The sequence below is a fragment of the Scyliorhinus canicula genome, chromosome 3, assembly GCF_902713615.1.
Source record: "Scyliorhinus canicula chromosome 3, sScyCan1.1, whole genome shotgun sequence".
NCBI classification, from domain to species: Eukaryota; Metazoa; Chordata; class Chondrichthyes; order Carcharhiniformes; family Scyliorhinidae; genus Scyliorhinus; species Scyliorhinus canicula.
Window position 1 is genome coordinate 204,330,650 of NC_052148.1, and position 18,862 is coordinate 204,349,511.

General features: G+C 46.6%; 1 protein-coding gene across 2 annotated transcripts in view; it reads right to left on the reverse strand.

The window, feature by feature from the left end:
- The window catches only part of plrg1 (pleiotropic regulator 1), a 74,787-nt gene that overhangs the window by 17,467 nt on the left and 38,458 nt on the right, over positions 1-18,862 (reverse strand). Inside the window, exons 1-7 of one of the 2 annotated variants that reach the window (XM_038792036.1) lie at positions 14,934-15,092; positions 11,629-11,735; positions 9,772-9,905; positions 3,368-3,421; positions 2,798-2,891; positions 971-1,061; positions 721-822 (exon numbers count right to left, since the gene is read on the reverse strand). In XM_038792036.1, coding sequence (XP_038647964.1) covers positions 721-822; positions 971-1,061; positions 2,798-2,891; positions 3,368-3,421; positions 9,772-9,905; positions 11,629-11,735; positions 14,934-14,942 — 591 coding nt within the window. In that variant the 5' untranslated portion in view covers positions 14,943-15,092. Of the gene's footprint in view, positions 1-720; positions 823-970; positions 1,062-2,797; positions 2,892-3,367; positions 3,422-9,771; positions 9,906-11,628; positions 11,736-14,933; positions 15,093-18,862 lie in introns of those variants that run through there. The other variant, XM_038792035.1, reaches the window with a different exon arrangement.

Sequence of the window (18,862 nt, forward strand, 5' to 3'; positions counted from 1 at the left end):
TCCAAATTTGCAACAATTTAACCCAGCACTACTGACCTACAATGGCATACCCTTCCCAGCCTTTCCCAATCTGAGCTATAACCAACAATAACACTACTTCCTCGAAGTTAACCAACTTACTATTTGTGATCATCTCCTCTTACACATGCTCATTTCCTCTTCTACAAATACCTCAATTATTCTATAAAGGTTCATGAGGCAATTTATTCAATGTCTTCTGAAAATCCATATGTACTACTGCTGCAACCTCTTTACCTATTTAATCAGTCACTCCATTAAGACCGTGTTGGCTAGCCCGATTAATTAATTCCTAAAGGCTCAATTTTATCACAAATTACAGATTCAGAGTTTACCCACAACTGACATTATGCCAAGTCCATATTTTCCTGATTTATTCTTCTTTGGCTCACCTCCTCTCCTTGCCCAATTTGCTTATTTATAGAGGATTCAAAAATTGTGGTCAAAGCTTTCGCCGTTTTATTCCCTCAAATGTTTTATGTGCTTGCCATCAGGGCGACTGACTTACCCACCCTGAGTTCTGCCAATCTTCTTTTTATACAAGTAATTTTTGAATTGAAAGCAATCTTAAATTTAGTTAGGCAAAAAGGAAAACATTTTAACTAATATTTTCTTGTCACATCCTGAACAATTTTTAGCTGTGACAAACAACCAGAAATAATTTATTATTGATACAAAAGATTCACACTATCATGTACTCACTCTGTACAGCTTCCAAGGTGGGTGCCATTGTGGTTTTGGCATTGTAGGAAGTTTTCTTGAAATAATTGAGGAATTCCTTGTTCCTCCAACTTCCATTAGAGCCTGTAACATGTTCAAACACAAGTGTAAGTAAGAAAAGCCAAATTGGTCTTTCCTTTTCTCCTACAGCTGTTGTCAATAGTCTGTCACTCCATCACAAGCAATTTGAGGTAGTATTTACAATTTTTTGTACCTATCATAGGAATCTTACCATGGAAGACACTGGAGGTTGTGACCGTTCAGCAATGCCTGCATGTCTGTGTATATCAGCAACACTGGCTGCATTACGATTAGCATCTTGCCTGAAAAGGAAATAAAAGATATCCCAATTAATGAAAACAGAGAATTTGAGACCAACTCTAACTTATCCAACACTACCCCTGACTCAGCTCATCTGTTGCTGAAATCTTCATCCATGTCTTCTACCTCTAGAGTTGACTATTCCAACACATTCCCAGCTGCCACCCTCTATAGTAAGGTTTTTCAAAATGCGTCCGTTATCGGCATTTTTATTGAGAATGCCTTCTTTTAAATGAGAAGGAAATGAGGCTGTGTGCAGTCTTCTGACCATAAGTGGCAGCATTGAGCGGCTCGCACACCTTGCACTTCCAGTCAAACGTACTCTATGTATGTGCTTTTGGCATCAAGTCAGAGGAGATTCCTCCATTTTCTACCTGATGGCAAGCAAGGCAAGAGGACTGTGACGATAAATAATTTTATTACAAGTAAGAGAAGGCCAGAGACACAAATAGGAGTGTACCTACTGCCAGGATTCCACAACTGAATCTTCTGGAGTCAGCTGTCCAGGGAACAAAGCACTATAAAGATGTTTTCTTGAGGTACGGTTTTGTCAATTGTGTCAATGCAAATAAGGATGTTTTCAAAGCCCATGTGTGTTAAATGCAGGGAAGTACTGGCAAATGAGAGAAGTTTTAGATTTTGAAAGAAAAATGGTGGGTAAAAAATTCCTTTAGAGGTTGAGACCCGAGTCAGTTATTAACTTACAGCTGACTTCAAATGAAAAGACTACACTTCTGTACCTGACCTGCGATAGCACATTATAAACACACCAATGGCCTTGGGCAGTCAGCATTCTGGAGTATCATCTCCCAAGAGTATCCAGCACTGTGTAAAACAAGCATTTTGTTGCTACTACCCTTCATGACAACCAACAGACGTGAAGTTGGATTTTCCATTCTCAAAAAGATGAAGATGGCACAACGGAACTGGCAGAATTCTGCAACTGATATGCACATTGCCCCTCTCCTCCTGTGAACCTGATTGGAGTGAGGTTGAGAGGACCAAGGAGATTCCCCTTTCGCATTAAAGGTAATCAAACGTGGCGTGTGTCGTAAAGGTCAGTCAGTGTGGGTCCCGAAGGCCAGCCGGTTGGCAAAAATGGGTCCCAGGAAAAAAAGTTTGAAAAAACACTGCTTTATAGGTTTAATTCCCTGTCTCTTGAGCAATCTTGAAGAAACTTCATCAAAATTCTGGAAATGTGAATTATTCCCTCACAATAACACAATCTCAGATTCACTCTGGTAGATAGTTTATATTCAGTTTAAAACAATAACATTTGCATTATATTGTCCTATTTATAATTTTTACTTTGATTTTCTGAAAAGATCTGAAAGAAACCAAAACTTGTTTCCACTTTAAGTAGTTATTTCTGGCACAGGAGGCCATTCAGCCATCGAATATTATCATTCACAGCATAGAAGAATCATCACGATAAAAACAAAAAATGTTATTCATGTCAAATGTCTATTCAGCAAAATATACTTTGGTGGACTTGATAAGTTAACCAACAATGAATAAGTGTTTATCATAACTTTATCAAACTTTGTTATATATTTAGCTGTAAAAACCAATAACTGCATGCAACTAAACAGCTTCACAATGGATACTCCCCAATTAAACTCCAAAATATTAAATATTTCAAAGTAACTATCACTCAATTCCTCCTTTGTTTAAAAAATATATACATTTAATCTGTCAATGCAGACAGTTCCCAGAATTTTTTAAGCAAAGAACTTACCTGGCTTTTGAAGGAGGAAGTGCCAGAGCTAAGGCCTGAGCACTTGCCTCACTAGGCATTTTCTGCACTTGTGTATCACCTGTTCGAGCAACTCCTACAATTCACAGAGACTGAATTAATATTGTCTATTAAGGCAGAATACATACATACTTATTTTTTAAATTATGCTGCTGTGCCAATAAGCATTAATGTAAAATCCTTAATTTCAGAATTCAAGATATTACTGTTAAGTGTTGAAAATGTTGCGATGTTTCTGGTCATTTTTAACAAATCCCTGTAATAAGCATATTTGAAAATCCCAGATTTGGTTTTGTAAAAGTTTGCAGTAATGTTGCTTGAATATCAGGAATAACTATCCATTTGTGAAATTTAAGTTAATCCATTTTAAAAAGCACAGCAAAACTTTGTTTGCATACTCATTTCTTTCTGCAGTTGCTTTGTTTACCCCACTGATTAATTCAGTAACAGTGAATAAGGCAGTCTGATATCCAAGAGGTTAATTCAATCATTGTTGGAACTCACTGCAGATTATAAACCTCAAAAACAATTTTTTTCAAAAATGCTACTGACCTGGACCCGATGGGTATGGATGTGTACCAGTTATAATGTATTCGGATTCCTCACCTAAAACATAGGAGAGCCAAGACATAGATTTTTCCTGAGCTTCAGAAAGTCATTTAACAGCAAGAAAATGTATATTTTATAACCAGTATTTAATTAAAAATTATGCAGATGACCTATTGCTTACTTTAAAAAAAAATGTAAGAAACATTGTAAACAGAGCAAAGTTAAATAAATACATTCAATTATAACTTTGAAAGTCAATTATAACTTTGTTATAGTCAGCACTGATAACCAAATATTACTCATGTTGTAAGCTACAGTAATACTTAAATTAGAATTGAGGGCACCTATTAAATATCATAATATTAAATACCAGCAGGATGAATACTAAAAATCATTCATTAACTTCAGCTATCCACACTGTACTAAGTAGCACATTCCAGATTTTGCAGATAAATAGGCAACTTGGTTAAACTGGTCCACGCTTATGTTCAGCTCCACACAATTCATATTATCTTGATTATGATTAAGTTCTAGATCTTCACACTTGCAAGTTAAATTATCATGAAAATTGCATTTGGTAATTATTCTAAAACATTAGACAAAGTTCATTTACATAGCATTTTGTTGTTGCAAAGATGGCAGTTTTGGGTGTATGCCATTCAAAAAAAGGCTTCACACAAAGCTACAGTTTTCCTTCTGATGGTAAGTTTAGGCTTGGCAGTGAATGCAGTTCATTCATTGTAAACCCAATCTCCTAAGCACCAGGTAAACTTCCTAACAGTATCAGAAATATCTGATATCACCTGCACTTTCCTAAATTTAGAAAAAAGCCCCTAGCTAAAGTTGAATAAATGAGGGCCAAGGTGATTTTGCAGCCGTTGTACAATTCAAGTACTGCTCATTGCACTTTGCACTCTGAAACTACTCATCTTGGACTGAAAAGACAGTCTTGAATACGATGCAGAATTTCTTCAATTTTTTTTGAAAAAGATAATTTAAGGGTAGTACAAACTAAGATTTTTATTTAAGTTAAAGTGGTTTATACTAAAGTGACAGAACAATAAATGCAAAAGCACATTAGTTTTAATAGCTGTTGCACATGATCCACATTGCCGTTGAACGAGGAAATCATTTTCAGGCAGAAATATCCAACTACTAGTCAAAACAGGAAACCAATATAACTTATAACTCCATGAATTCCTCCACTAGTCACATTCATTGTATTGATTTCAGGGCCTCAGAGCCACAGTTATTGAGGCAATCAGCTTTTCTTAATTTACAAAAGTACCGTTACCTTATGAAAGTATGACTTTTATATGCTTTCATTTCCATCAACTTGGCTCCAAGCACCACTGAAAACTGTTCCTAAACCTATCCGACTTCACAGTTCCTTTCTGAAAACTACTTAACTACAAGATTTCTCCCAGAATCACAGGCACAGAAATCAATTAAGAAATCGGGAACTACACTCCATACTCCAGATTTTAAACACTATTTAATATTTTATAAGCGGTGTACTAAGGTCATAAAATTATAGAATGACTTCCGGTTGCGGCTATGCGGAGCTAAGCCGCACGTTCGGCAGCTCCCGCTAAAAACGGACTTTGGGGCATTTTTCAGGGCCCCCAACGGAGCTTTTCCGACGATTCCCGACGTGGGAAGGGGTCTGCAGTAGATCCCCAGGGTGCTATGGTCCGGACCAGGAGTGGGGTGAGCAGAAAAGCGGTGGCAGCGCCCCTGGAAAAGCGGGGGAAGGGAAGCAAAATGGCGGCCGGCGGAGCCCTCGAGGAGCTGAGGCAGTGGGCGCAGGAGCAGCAGGCGACTCTTCTGCGCTGCTTCCAGGAGCTTAAGGTGGAGCTGCTGGAGTCGCTGAAGGCTACCACCAGAGAGCTGATGGAGACTCAGACAGACCAGGAGGCCGCAATCCGGGAGCTGCAGCAGCAGACCTCCGAAAGGGAGGATAAGGCTGCGGCCGTCGCAGGGAAGGTGGAGATGCACAAGGCGCTCCATAAAAAGTGGCAGGAGCGGTTTGAGGAGCTGGACAACCGGTCGAGGCAGAAGAATTTACGGATTCTGGGCCTCACGGAGTCGGACCTGGCGGCCTATGTGGTCGTTATGCTGAACTCGTTGACGGGAGCTGGGTCCTTCCAGGGGCCCCTGGAGTTGGAGGGGGCCCACAGAATACTGGCTAGGAGGCCCAAGTCGAATGAGCCGCCGCGGGCGGTGTTGGTGCAGTTTCACCGGTTCGTTGACCGGGAGTGCGTGCTCCGGTGGGCCAAGAGGGAGCGGAGCAGCAAGTGGGAGAACACGGAGGTGCGGATCTTCCAGGACTGGAGTGCGGAGGTGGCTAAGCGGAGGGCGGACATTCAACCGGACGAAGGCGGTGCTCCACAGATGGAGTGTGAAGTTTGGCACGTTGCAGCCGGCGCGTCTGTGGGTCACCTACAAGGACCGGCACCATTATTTTGAGTCCCCGGAGGAGGCGTGGGCCTTTGTGCAGGCCGAGAAACTGGACTCAAACTGAGGGTCAAGGATGGGGGTTTTGTATGAAAATGTAACTGTGTTTAATTTTTGCTCTGGAGGGGGGGGGGGTTCTCTGTTTAATGCAGGATGTGTGTTGGCTTTAGGGTGGGTGGGGCGATGTCTTTATGTCTTTTTGTATGGGTCTGGTGGACGGGTTCGAGCAGGGAGGTAAACTGGGAGTGCGGGGAGCTGGTGATGGAGACTGGCAATGGGAGTTGCCCTAGAGGAGGCAGGATTGGGCAGGGCGAAAGCACGGGCTTTTCTTTGGTTTCCCGCGTTGCAGGATGTTGGGGGGGGGCGGGGACGGGGCTGAGAAGCGCGGGCCTTTGCTGGCTGTTATTTTCCCGCGCAAGAGCGGGGGGGCCAGTTGATGGGCACGAAGGAGTAGTCCCACGTGGGGAGGGGTCGGAGGTGTGGCGGGAGTCGCCGGGGTCAGCAGAAGTTAGCTGGCTCACGGGAGTGCTGCGGAGGGGAGGGCGCGGCTAGGAGGGGTCCTAGCCCGGGAGGCCGGGGGGGGGGGGGGGGGGGGGGGCAGTGGCCGCCGTGGGGAACAAGCCGAGCAGGGGATGCTGGCCAGTGGCGGGCAGGGGATGGGTTATGGCTAGTCGGCAGGGGAGGGGAGCAGGGAGCCCTCTGATCCGGCTGATAACCTGGAATGTGAGGGGGCTGAACGGGCCGGTCAAACGGGCCCGGCTGTTTGCGCACTTGATGGGGCTGAAGGCGGATGTGGCCATGCTCCAAGAGACACACCTGAAGGTGGCGGAGCAGGTTCGACTAAGGAAGGGGTGGGTGGGCCAAGTATTTCATTCAGGGCTGGATGAGAAAAATCGGGGGGTGGCGATCCTGGTGGGAAAGAGGGTGTCGTTTGAGGCGTTAAAGGTGGTGGCTGACAGTGGCGGGAGGTATGTGATGGTGAGTGGTAAGCTGCAGGGGGAGCGGGTGGTGTTGGTGAATGTTTACGCCCCAAACTGGGACGATGCGGGGTTTATGCGGCGCATGTTGGGCCGCATTCCGGACCTGGAGGTGGGGGGCCTGATCATGGGGATGGACTTCAACACGGTGCTGGATCCCCCATTGGATCGATCCAAGTCCCGGATGGGTAGGAGGCCGGCAGCGGCTAAGGTGTTGAGGGGGTTTATGGATCAGATGGGAGGGGTGGATCCCTGAAGGTTTGCGAGGCCAAGGGCCAGGGAGTACTCGTTTTTCTCCGACGTGCGTAAGGCCTATTCTAGGATTGATTTTTTTGTCCTGAGCAGGTGGCTGGTTTCGAGGGTGGAGGATGTTGAATACTCTGCCATTGCCATTTTGGATCATGCCCCGCACTGGGTGGACCTCGGGCTGGGGGAGGAGTGGGACCAGCGTCCGCTCTTGCGCTTGGAGGTGGGGCTACTGGCAGACGAGGAGGTGGCAGGGAAGGTTCGGGGGTGTATTAAGAGGTACCTTGAGGCCAACGATAACGGGGAGGTCCGAGTGGGGACGGTCTGGGAGGCATTGAAGGCGGTGATAAGAGGGGAGTTGATTTACATCCAAACCCATAGGGAGAGGAGGGAGCAGAGGGAGAGGGAGAGATTGGTAGGGGAGATGCTGAGGGTGGATAGGAGATATGCGGAGGCTCCGGAGGAGGGATTGCTGGGGGAGCGGCGTAGCCTTCAGGCCAGGTTCGATTTATTGACTACCAGAAAGGTGGAAGCTCAGTGGAGGAAAGCACAGGGGGCGGTGTATGAATATGGGGAGAAGGCGAGCAGGATGCTGGCACACCAGCTCCGAAAGCGAGACGCGGCCAGGGAGATTGGGGGAGTGACGGATAGAATTGGGAAGGTGGTGCGGAGGGGGGTAGACGTTAATGGGGTCTTTAGGGACTTTTATGGGGAACTGTACCGGTCTGAACCCCCGGTGGTGGTGGTGGTGGTGGTGGGGGGGGGGGGGGGGGGGGGGGGGGGGGGGGGGGAAGGTTGGGTGAGGTTGCTTTATGAGGCCCCGATGGCGAGTGTAGCCACGAATAGGAGGAGGTCGGAGTACTTTCGGCTGTACCAGGGACGAGACAACGGTGTCCCCTGTCCCCCTTGCTCTTTGCGTTGGCAATTGAGCCCCTGGCCATGGCGTTGAGGGAGTCAGGGAACTGGAGCAGCCTGGTGCAGGGTGGGGAGGAGCATAGAGTGTCGCTTTATGCGGACGACCTGTTACTGTATGTGGCGGACCCGGTGGGGGGGGGGGGGGGGGGGGGGGGGGGGGGGATGCCGGAGGTGATGAGGATTCTCAACGAATTTGGGGGCTTCTCTGGGTATAAGCTTAACCTGGGCAAGAGCGAGTTGTTCGTGGTGCACCTGGGGGATCAGGAGGAGGGGATTGATAGGCTCCCACTGAAGCAGGCAGGGAGGGGCTTCAGGTACCTAGGAGTCCAGGTGGCTGGGAGCTGCGGGGCCCTGCACAAGCTCAACCTCACAAGGTTGGTGGAGCAGATGGAGGAGGAGTTGAAAAGGTGGGATATGTTACCGCTGTCACTGGCGGGTAGGGTGCAGTCCGTCAAGATGACGGTGCTCCTGACATTTTTGTTCCTGTTCCAGTGCCTTCCAATCCTTATCCCGAAGGCCTTTTTTAGGAGAGTTAACAGGAGTATTACGGGATTTGTGTGGGCGCATGGGACTCCGAGGGTGAGAAGGGTGTTCTTGGAACAGGGCAGGGATAGGCTGCCGCTGCCCAACCTCTATGGGTACTATTGGGCTGCCAACGCATCGATGGTGCGTAAGTGGGTAATGGACAGGGAAGAGGCAGCATGGAAGAGGATGGAGATGGCGTCCTGTGTGGGCACTAGCCTGGAGGCGCTGGTAACGGCGCCGTTGCCGCTCCCTCCAATGAGGTATACCACGAGCCCGGTGGTGGCGGCTACCCTCAAAATTTGGGGGCAATGGAGACGGCATAGGGGAGAGGTGGGGGGCTCGATGGAGTCCCTGATACGGGGGAACCATCGGTTTGTTCCAGGGAGAATCGATGGTGGATTTCTGGGCTGGCACAGGGTAGGTGTTAGGCGGTTGAGGGACCTGTTTGTGGATGGGAGGTTCGCGAGCTTTGGGGAGTTAGAGGGGAAGTTTGGGCTCCCCCCGGGGAACATGTTTAGGTACATGCAGGTTAGGGCGTTTGCCAGGCGGCAGGTGGAGGGGTTCCCCTTGCTGCCCCCACGTGGGGTACGGGACAGGGTGCTCTCGGGGGTGTGGGTTGGAGGAGGGAGGATTTCGGACATATACCGTGTAATGCATGAGCTAGACGAGGCCTCGGCGGAGGAGCTGAAGGGTAAATGGAAAGAGGAGCTGGGTGAGGAGATTGAGGAGGGGACTTGGGCGGATGCCCTAGAAAGGGTGAATTCCTCCTCTTCCTGTGCGAGGCTTAGCCTCATACAGTTCAAGGTGCTGCATAGGGCCCACATGACTGGGACGAGGGTGAGTAGGTTTTTCGGGGGCGAAGACAGGTGTGCTAGGTGCTCGGGGAGCCCAGCGAACCACGCCCATATGTTTTGGGCATGCCCAGCGCTGGGGGAGTTTTGGAAGGGGGTAGCAAGGACGGTGTCGAGGGTGGTGGGATCCAGGGTCAAGTGTGTACATGTGTTTGTGGGATGTGGCGGGTGTTATCTCTTTCCTTCTTTCCTTTCTGTTGTTTGCTTTTTTTGTTTTCGATTTAGTAGTTGCTTTTGTAGGGGGGTGGGTGCTGTTCTTGGGTTGTTACAATGGTTATTCTGTTAATATTGTTTTGTTGTTTATATTTTCTGAAAATCTTAAGAAAAATTATTTTTTTTAAAAAAAATTATAGAATAAAACAAAGGAAGCAAACAATTATATTCACGTAAAACTGAAAATATTTCCTCTATTGTGAGAGAAAAGCATAAAGCATACCATGATTAAGGTCATAATGTCCATGATTGTAGGAATCAGATTGTGCACTTTTTTCTCTGATTTCTTTTAGTATAGGCATATGAAGCACAGGACTGTACTCTGTTTGAAGCTTCACGTCCATCTTGAGCTTGTAACTGGTCAAATACAAGAAGTGCGAAAATGAATGAATAGAAAAGCAATTTTCAAACAGCAATGCATCATAAAAACTTCCAAAAAATAGTACAAAGCCATTTGTTGCTGATACAGTATACAACTTCAGCCATAATGTTTTTTTAATATTCTTTCATGGGATGCAAGCATTATTGGCAAGGCCAGCCTCTGTTGCCTTCAAGAAGGTGGTGGCGAGCCCCCTTCTTAAAACACTGCAGTCCATCTGATGCAGTGCTGTTGGAAGGGAGTTTCTGGATTTTGACTCGGTGATAAGGAACGGTATGGCAATATAGTTCTGTAGTAACTGGCCTGAATGGTCATGTTACCTCCTTGTCCAATCAGTAATTAGCACACAGGAATCCCTGGGCAGAATGCGAGCTTTTGTTCAGTTTGATCCAGGAGGCAAACTGGCAGCATTACTCTTAGCAGCATGTTGTGTAAATAAACTAACTGGTGGACCAAGGTTACAACATTTGGCGGCGAGGTAAAAGAAAGAAGTATGTATGCGAGATCATCAGCTCAGAACACGACCCAGTCAAAGTCAAGCTTGCGGAGAAGATAGCTGCAGACATGTCCATCTTTGGTAGTGGATCTCTTTGACGCCTCGGCTGAAGATTGGCTGTGGCAATGTTGAGCAACTAGAGTTTTTCTTCAGAGCAAACAGAGTTGAGGAGGAGGGAAAGAGGAAGGCGATATTGTTAAGCGCGTGTGGGACCCAGACTTATAATTTGATTCTTAGCCTTGCGTCCCAAAACACGCCCGGTACAAGCTCATTCATAGAGTTCACAAATTTAGTAAAAGGCACTACCACCTAAAGCCGTCCATGATTTTGCAACATTCAAATTCAATTCCATGGGAAGAGCCTATGGGGAGACCATTGAAACCCACATAGCACGGCTCAGGAAAATTGCAGAACACTGTGGCTTCAGGAAAATACTAAATGATATTGCTGAGGGATCGATTGGTTTATGGAGCTAATGATGAAGCCATATAGAGGAATTTGAGGGCAGAAACTGAGATTAATTTTAAAATGGCGTTGAAAATAGCATTAACAATGGAGACCGCTGAAGGAAAGTTATCAGGAGATTGTGAGTGCGAGACAGGGAAGCATAACAACAGATGTTCTTTGCATTAATTTTAACTTATAAGTGTCAAGAAGCAATTACCTTTAACTTTGTATTAGAGCTAAACTTTGTAACAGTATGTGATTAATTCAAAATAGTACAAATCTTTAGACCATTATTATTCAACATTATGTATACATTTTAAACAGTGCCTATTGTTATGCACTTATACTATACTCATTGTTTAATTTTAGGTACAACTTCCATTGTAACCTTTCTGTATTAGCACTTTGTAGAAGTGGTGTAGAGATACAGCAGAGTATGGAAATTGATCTTACGCTTGCATATGATGTTGCTATTTATGCGTGGGCAATCCCATGGATTTAGACAGAGAGAAGACGGCGGAGGATTTTGATATAAATATCAATACAACGTAAGTGGTTTCAACAGACAAAATTAAGGCAAGGCAAAGAGAAACAACACAGCTCTAAGTATTTTGCAAAATTCATGCACCAAATATAAAACAATTGGTCCTTTGACATTGGTGCTAAAAAGATCAGGTGATCTTGTATCAATGCACTCAGTCAAATGAGAATCCTTTTGCTTTAAGTATTATACTTTTAAGAACAGAATAAGTACTCACCTTTTCTCATCTACTGCAATGGGCTTAGCATGATCTCCAACAAACATGTCATGGGTTCTTTTCAGAGATCTGAACACCAGTGTGTGTACAGAGTGTTTCTGCACTTCCTGACAAGAAAGAAAGAAAATCATTTAACATATGTATGAAATTCTAATACAGAAACTTAACTAAAACATTTAAAACAAATGCAAAGTGAATGGAATCACTGAACAAATGTATTGATTAATTTTACATAATTGCACATTTAAATACAACATATAATGAGAGCAATCACTTAAACAATCTCGAGACATTAAGTGAGATAATGGATTTGTACAATGACATTTTACGTTTAAACATAATTACAAACTAAAAAGATAATTCTCCTCCTGCTGCAAGGCTCTCACGTGACACGTTTGGGCAGCGAACAGGCCCACGTCAGAAAAGAATGGTAGTCTCAGACAGTCATTACAAATGCTTGGCATAGGAAATTGGTATGCCCACATTGGTGAGAATGGCAGTACTCCTGGAGAGCAGAGATACCTTTAAACCATTACATTTCTCCTCTCTGGAATTCTCTATTCAGTCTCTGGTCTGTCATCTTCCCTTATAAAATTATTTCCAACCTTGCCATTGGTTCCCAATTTTAGTATTTCCATCCAATCCTCCCATGTTTGGTGCCTGCTGTACTCATCTCTTTTTTTTGTCATAAAAAGTCCTGAGGCACCTTTCTGCATGCGAGGTGTGCTATATAATCCCATGTTGTTACCAAAGCTGTTACATTGCTGGGGTAAAGAGTTTTACTCTATGCTCTAGCTAATCAGGAAATGCTCAATACTAGCGCTGTTTAGCTCAAGTGGAGTAGGAATCCATTCCTCAACACCAAATTCCCTAATTTTAACAAACACCATATATGATTAAAGCACTCATATTACAAACGCAGTTGCTCATAAGAAATAGGAGTAGGCCATACAGCCTTGCAAGCCTGCTCTGTTCAAGAAGATCTTAGCTGATCTGATCTTAACTCCACTTGTTCCCCATAATCCTCGACTCCCCTGTCATTCAAGAATCTATCTGAGCCTTGAATATATTCAAAGACTCAGCCTCCATTGCTCTCTGGGGCAGAGAATTCCAAATATTCACAAGCCTCTGAGAGGAACCTCTTATCTCCATCCAAAATGGGAAGCCCTTTGTTCTAAATCATTCACCTCAGCATCTACTTTGTCAAGCGCCTTCATGACAGTAAGTTGCAGATGAGCAATAATAAATATTCCACTTTATATTTTGTCTAAAATAATTGTTACATATAATTAAAAAATAAAACTATGTCAAGTGTTATGTCCTCTCCTTCACTGAAAGCTTAAGGTGCCTACATTTATAGAACATAGAACAGTACAGCACAGAACAGGCCCTTCGGCCCTCGATGTTGTGCCGAGCAATGATCACCCTACTCAAACCCACGTATCCACCCTATACCCGTAACCCAACAACCCCCCCCCCCCCTTAACCTTACTTTTAGGACACTACGGGCAATTTAGCATAGCCAATCCACCTAACCCGCACATCTTTGGACTGTGGGAGGAAACCGGAGCACCCAGAGGAAACCCACGCACACACGGGGAGGATGTGCAGACTCCGCACAGACAGTGACCCATGTCATGGTGTGAGATTTTTCAGAGTAGCAGGTAGCCACAAGATAAAATTCAACAGCACTCAGCACGGAGATCCAGAAAAGTTAACTGGAAGTAGTACTATAACAGTCTTCCTTATATGCAGATATTGGCCTGTTACAAGTATAAATTTTCCAGTATAAATTTAACAATAAAATGTAGAGGTTGTACGGGCGGCACGCACTGCTGCCTCACAGCTCCAAGGCCCCAGATTCAACTCCGGCCTCGGGTGACTGTCTGTGTGGAGTTTCCACTTTCTCCCCGTGTCTGCGTGGGTTTCCTCCGGATGCTCCGGTTTCCTCCCGCAATCCAAAGATGTGCAGGTTAGGTGGATTGGCCATGCTAAATTGCTCCTTAGTGTCCCAAAGGTTAGGTCAGGTTACTGGGTTAGAGAGAGAGGGTGGAACCGTGGGCTTAAGTAGATTTCTCTTTCCAAGGGCCTTTGCAGGCTCAATGCACTGAATGGCCTCCTTCTGCACTATACATTCTATGAAGTTGTGCATTTTGAATAGTCATAGAATTGCAAATCTATAAATTACATGGGAACAGGCCATTTGTCCTAACTGCTCAATGTTTATCACCCATACAATGAGCAGTCCTTGTCATGTGTGCTTACTCCTATTCCAATATTCTGCTTCCCTATCTCATTCTTCCCTGCAACCACCTATTCTCAATTAAAATATTCACAGCCTCTATTTTATACAAGAATACATTACACATCCTCACCACCCTGCTGTAAATCACTTAGAAATCCACTGTTCCTCATTCTACACCCCTCAAGCATGGAACTTTTCCATCCACTCTGTTCCATCGCTTTCTAAATAATTCAATAACAGTTCATATCCTCCTCTATGCTAACAAGAGCAGGCACAATTTTTCACGTTGCCCACATTAATGGGCAAATGACCAATGCGTATTCAGACTTGCGAGGAGGGACAGGCAAATGGAGAAAAGAGAACAGGGAAATGTCCATAATTACAAACTTGCATACAACTGAAAACTGGATAGGAGCACAGGAATGAATAGGACCAGCCATTTAGCCCATCAATCGTGCTCTGCAGGATTGAATAAGATAGAATAGGATCACAGCTGATTGTTTACCTCAACACTACTTTCAACGTTAATAGGAATGCAAGGCAAAATGGGGCACAATTGAGTAGCCGTACAATTTGTATGGGATCACTCCATTAATACACTCCAGTGTATCTTTCTAAATAATAACCTATTATTGTCACAAGTATGAAGTTATTGTGAAAAGTCCTAAGTCGCCACATTCCTGTGCCTGTTCAGGTAAACTGGTATGGGAATTGAACCCATGCTGCTGGCCTTGTTCTGCATCACAAACCAGCTGTCTTGCCCACTGAGCTAAACCAGCCCTTGTGATAGACTGCATTGGATTGGAGGGGGGGGTGGAAGACATGTATGTTGTATTTAATCAGCATGCAGATTACACGTCTCACAGTGCACATGCACCCAGATTTTCACAGGAAAAGCTTCCGCTCCGCCTTTATTTTCCAGGGTCACTTGTTGAGGTCCCCTCTTGCTTTCCTGTGCAGAGTAAGCGGCAAGGCCCGGAACGCTCAGAGATTTCAAGCTACCCACCCCAGCAGGACAGCGAAAGGTCTTATTTATATCGAACAAAAGCCAAAGTCCCACCTCCACCATGGCTGCAGCTCGAGCCGCTAGTTTTTAAAAACAGGTTCCAAATTCCGGTCCAACCCGTCACCGTCCTCCCGAGCAGCCGGCGCCAGCGGGACCCAGCTTGCCTTCCTGCTGGAGGAGGAAACGGACAACAAGGAGAGGCCCCAATACCACGCGTCACCCGGCCGCCGACGACAGCGACACTAACCCTCAGCGGCCAGAAAGCGTGGTGTACAGACCAATCTTCAAATGGTTCAGTCAGCCTCAATTATAATATCATACCATCAAATTGCTGCATGTGTTTTAATAATGTCAATCTCGAGCTCCACGGCAGTGTTGGGGGAATAATCCCAAAAATGAGCCAGCGTAACCTCCCACTCGCCAGAATTATTAATTAGCCGCAAGCTGGCGATATGGTCAAATTGTACCCTAGAATCTGGTCACATTTGCAGTCATAGGCCACTATTTTGAGGGTTTCCACCTCCACAATACTGGCAGGCGACTGTGGCCATGTTTTAACAAAGAACAAAGCAAAGTTTTCATTTCAATTTCTTAAAGTTGCTGAGGGGGACCTCAAGATAGAGGCCCATTAGTTTCACTGAAGAGGCATTCCTTCCTGTGTACTCATCTCATGATCCCGGTGAGTTCCACATAGCTGAGGAAAAATGTCTGCTGGCCTTTTAAATACAGAATCCTTGGTACAAACTGCAGTTAATTACTAATTGGAATGTTGAAATGTCCTACCTCATAGTTGGATTGGGGTTCCCCGCTTACCTTCAAACCCATCTGTGTGATGCTTCCAACCCAACATCACTTTTAGGCAACAAAAACAGAAAATACTGGACCATCTCAGACGGTCTGACAGCATCTGTGGAGAAAAAAGAGAGCTAACGTTTCGAGTCACGGTAGCATTGTAGATAGCACAATTGCTTCACAGCTCCAGGGTCCCAGGTTCGATTCCAGCTTGGGTCACTGTCTGTGCGGAGTCTGTACATCCTCCCCGTGTGTGCGTGGGTTTCTTCCGGGTGCTCCGGTTTCCTCCCGCAGTCCAAAGATGTGCAGGTTAGGTGGATTGGCCATGATAAATTGTCCTTAGTGTCCAAAATTGTCCTTAGTGTTGGGTGGGGTTACTGGGTTATGGGGATAGGGTGGAGGTGTTGACCTTGGGTAGGGTGCTCTTTCCAAGAGCCGGTGCAGACTCGATGGGCCGAATGGCCTCCTTCTGCACTGTAAATTCTATGTATTCTATGAGTCTGGGTGACTCTTCGTCAAAGAGTCATCCAGACTCAAAATGTTAGCTCCATCTTCTCTGAACAGATACTGTCAGATCTGCTGAGATTGTCCAGTGTTATCTGTTTTTGTTTCAGATTCACATATCCGCAGTAATTTGCTTTTGTCACTTTTATGCAATTTAACTCTGCATATACACCCCCAGATCCTGACTGCTGTTGCCTGGGAAAATGTCCCTGTTACATCTCTATTCAGACAAAAATTATATTTATTTCTCCAGATATCTACCCTGTAGAGACATTGTGCATGAAATTCATTCACCCTGATTTTTGCGCATCGGGGCTGTGTTGCTCCTACTCAACTAATTTCCATGATGGTAGCGTGGTGGTGAAGTTAACAAGTGGCTCCAATGCAGCCCTGGTCTTGATTTTAATGCAGACACCTTCTACAAACTCCAGGAAGGCAAACAGTATTTTTCAGAAACCACGTGCTGCAGGGAATCTTTCCTTTTTAAAGGTACAGCCTCTATGAAAGAGAAATTGCAGCAATGCATGGCCGGCTGCTAGGTAATCATGTTTTATGTTTGGGTGATCATGATGCGCACATCACACCTCAGACCTATCACACCATTCACCTCTCATGTCGCACCACATCACCATCGTTCACACGGCAGTGAAGGCTCCTCTCTATCTTTTCTTATACTGTACCTCACCAACACACCTTCCAAACATGCCAGTCACATATACATTTGTCATTGCTTCCACATATTTCCAGGTATATCCCACCAATACACAGACACATCCCTCAAGGCCCAGAGATACTTAAGGGTGTCCTCCAATATCATCTGCAGTTTGCATCAATGAAGGTCAGCAGCCTTCCTCCAACCAAGAGGACTTTCTGATGTGAAGTATGAAATGAAGCTAAACAAAATATAGAAATGCAAGCCCATTCTTTTTAAGGAAGAATAAAATCAGAAATATAAATGCTGAGCAGCTTCGCCATTATCTGAAACACAGTGTACTTTGGGTATGACCTTTCATTGGAGTGGATTACGGTCATGTCAGGTATAAAGTTTGTGGTGATATAACCACTGTAGTGATGTGTACTTGCAGTAGGGGGTTGTATGCCTGTACCTGTAATACAGGTTCCTCCGGTCAGCCCCTGCCGGCTAGCTCCGCCCACAGGGAGCTTGTGTAAAAATATGCGTGTGAGTCACTCAGACCCTAGTCTACAGTTGCAGATGGAGGAATAGCATCGCACAGCAATAAAGCCTCTATTGTACTAGTCTCTCAACTTTGAGTATAATTGTTAGCACTACAATATTGCTGTGTGATTTTCCGTTCACCATGGACATCAGAATCAAGCCTGACCGTCTGCAGCTGGATCCGCAGTCGCCTCACGCCAGAAAAGACTTTGTTCACTGGCTGGAAGTCTTCGAGGCCTACATCTCTTCAGCGGACCCTCCCCCGCCGGAGGCTCAGAAAAAGCAACTCCTGTACTCCAGACTTAGCTCCAGTGTCTTTCCGCTAATTCGAGATGCGACTGACTACACCACAGCTATGTAACTGCTCGAGGAGAACTATGCACAGTCGGCGAACACCCTGTTTGCGAGGCATCAACTCTCTACTTGCGTCCAGCAGCCGGGTGAGTCGATTGAGGACTACTGGAGGGCCCTTATACCTCTGGTACAAGACTGCGACTGCCGGGCCCTCACAGCCACGGAACACTCTGACTTATGCGCGATGCCTTTGTCACAGGCATTGCATCAGACCCCATCCGGCAACGACTGCTGGAAGGGGCCACCCCCGACCTCGCGGCCGCAAAGGCCCTGGCGCTTTCCATGTTGGCCACCTCCCGTAGTGCGCGATCGTACTCCGCTAGCCACTCGGCCCACCCGTCCTACCCTTCGTGGACCCCGCAAACGGCCCCCCAGGCCCACCTATCCTACCCCTCGTGGACCCCGCAAACAGCCCCCCAGGCCCACCTGTCCTACCCCTCGTGGACCCCACAAACGGCCCCCCAGGCCCACCCGTCCTACCCCTCGTGGACCCCGCAAACGGCCCCCCCCAGCAGCCGCCCCCGCGCACTACGCCTGCGCTGCCCGCCGCACCATGCTCCCTGGGGGTCCCCACTGTTACTTCTGCAGTCAGCAGAAGCACCCCCGCCAGCGCTGCCCGGCCCGCACCGCGACCTGCAAAGCTTGTGGCAAGAAAGGCCACTTTGCAGCGGTGTGTCAGTCCCGGACGGTTGCCAATATTGTGCCACCGGTCCCCTCGCATCAGCCGCTCACTCAATGGGCCCCGTCGGCCGCTTCACCCGACCCCACGTGCGACCAGTGGGCGCCGCCATCTTTCGCCGCCCCCGACACGTGCGCTCCATGGGTGTCGCCATCTTCATCCACCACCGCTATGTGCATTCCATGGGCGTCGCCATTTTGTCCCGACCCCACAACGTGCGCTCCATGGGCGCCGCCATTTTATCCACAGGTACTCCAGACGCCGCCATTCTGTCCTCCCCCTGGGACTGGGCCACGGGTTGCTACCGCTCCTCGCCGGACTCATCTGACTCGACCGCCGATCACCCGCTACTCGCCTCCGTTACGCTCGACCAGTCGCGTCCTCGCAACCTGGCACCCTCTTCCACATCGGTGCTGGTCAACGGCCACGTGACCTCCTCCCTCATCGACTCCGGGAGCACCGAGAGCTTCGTCCACC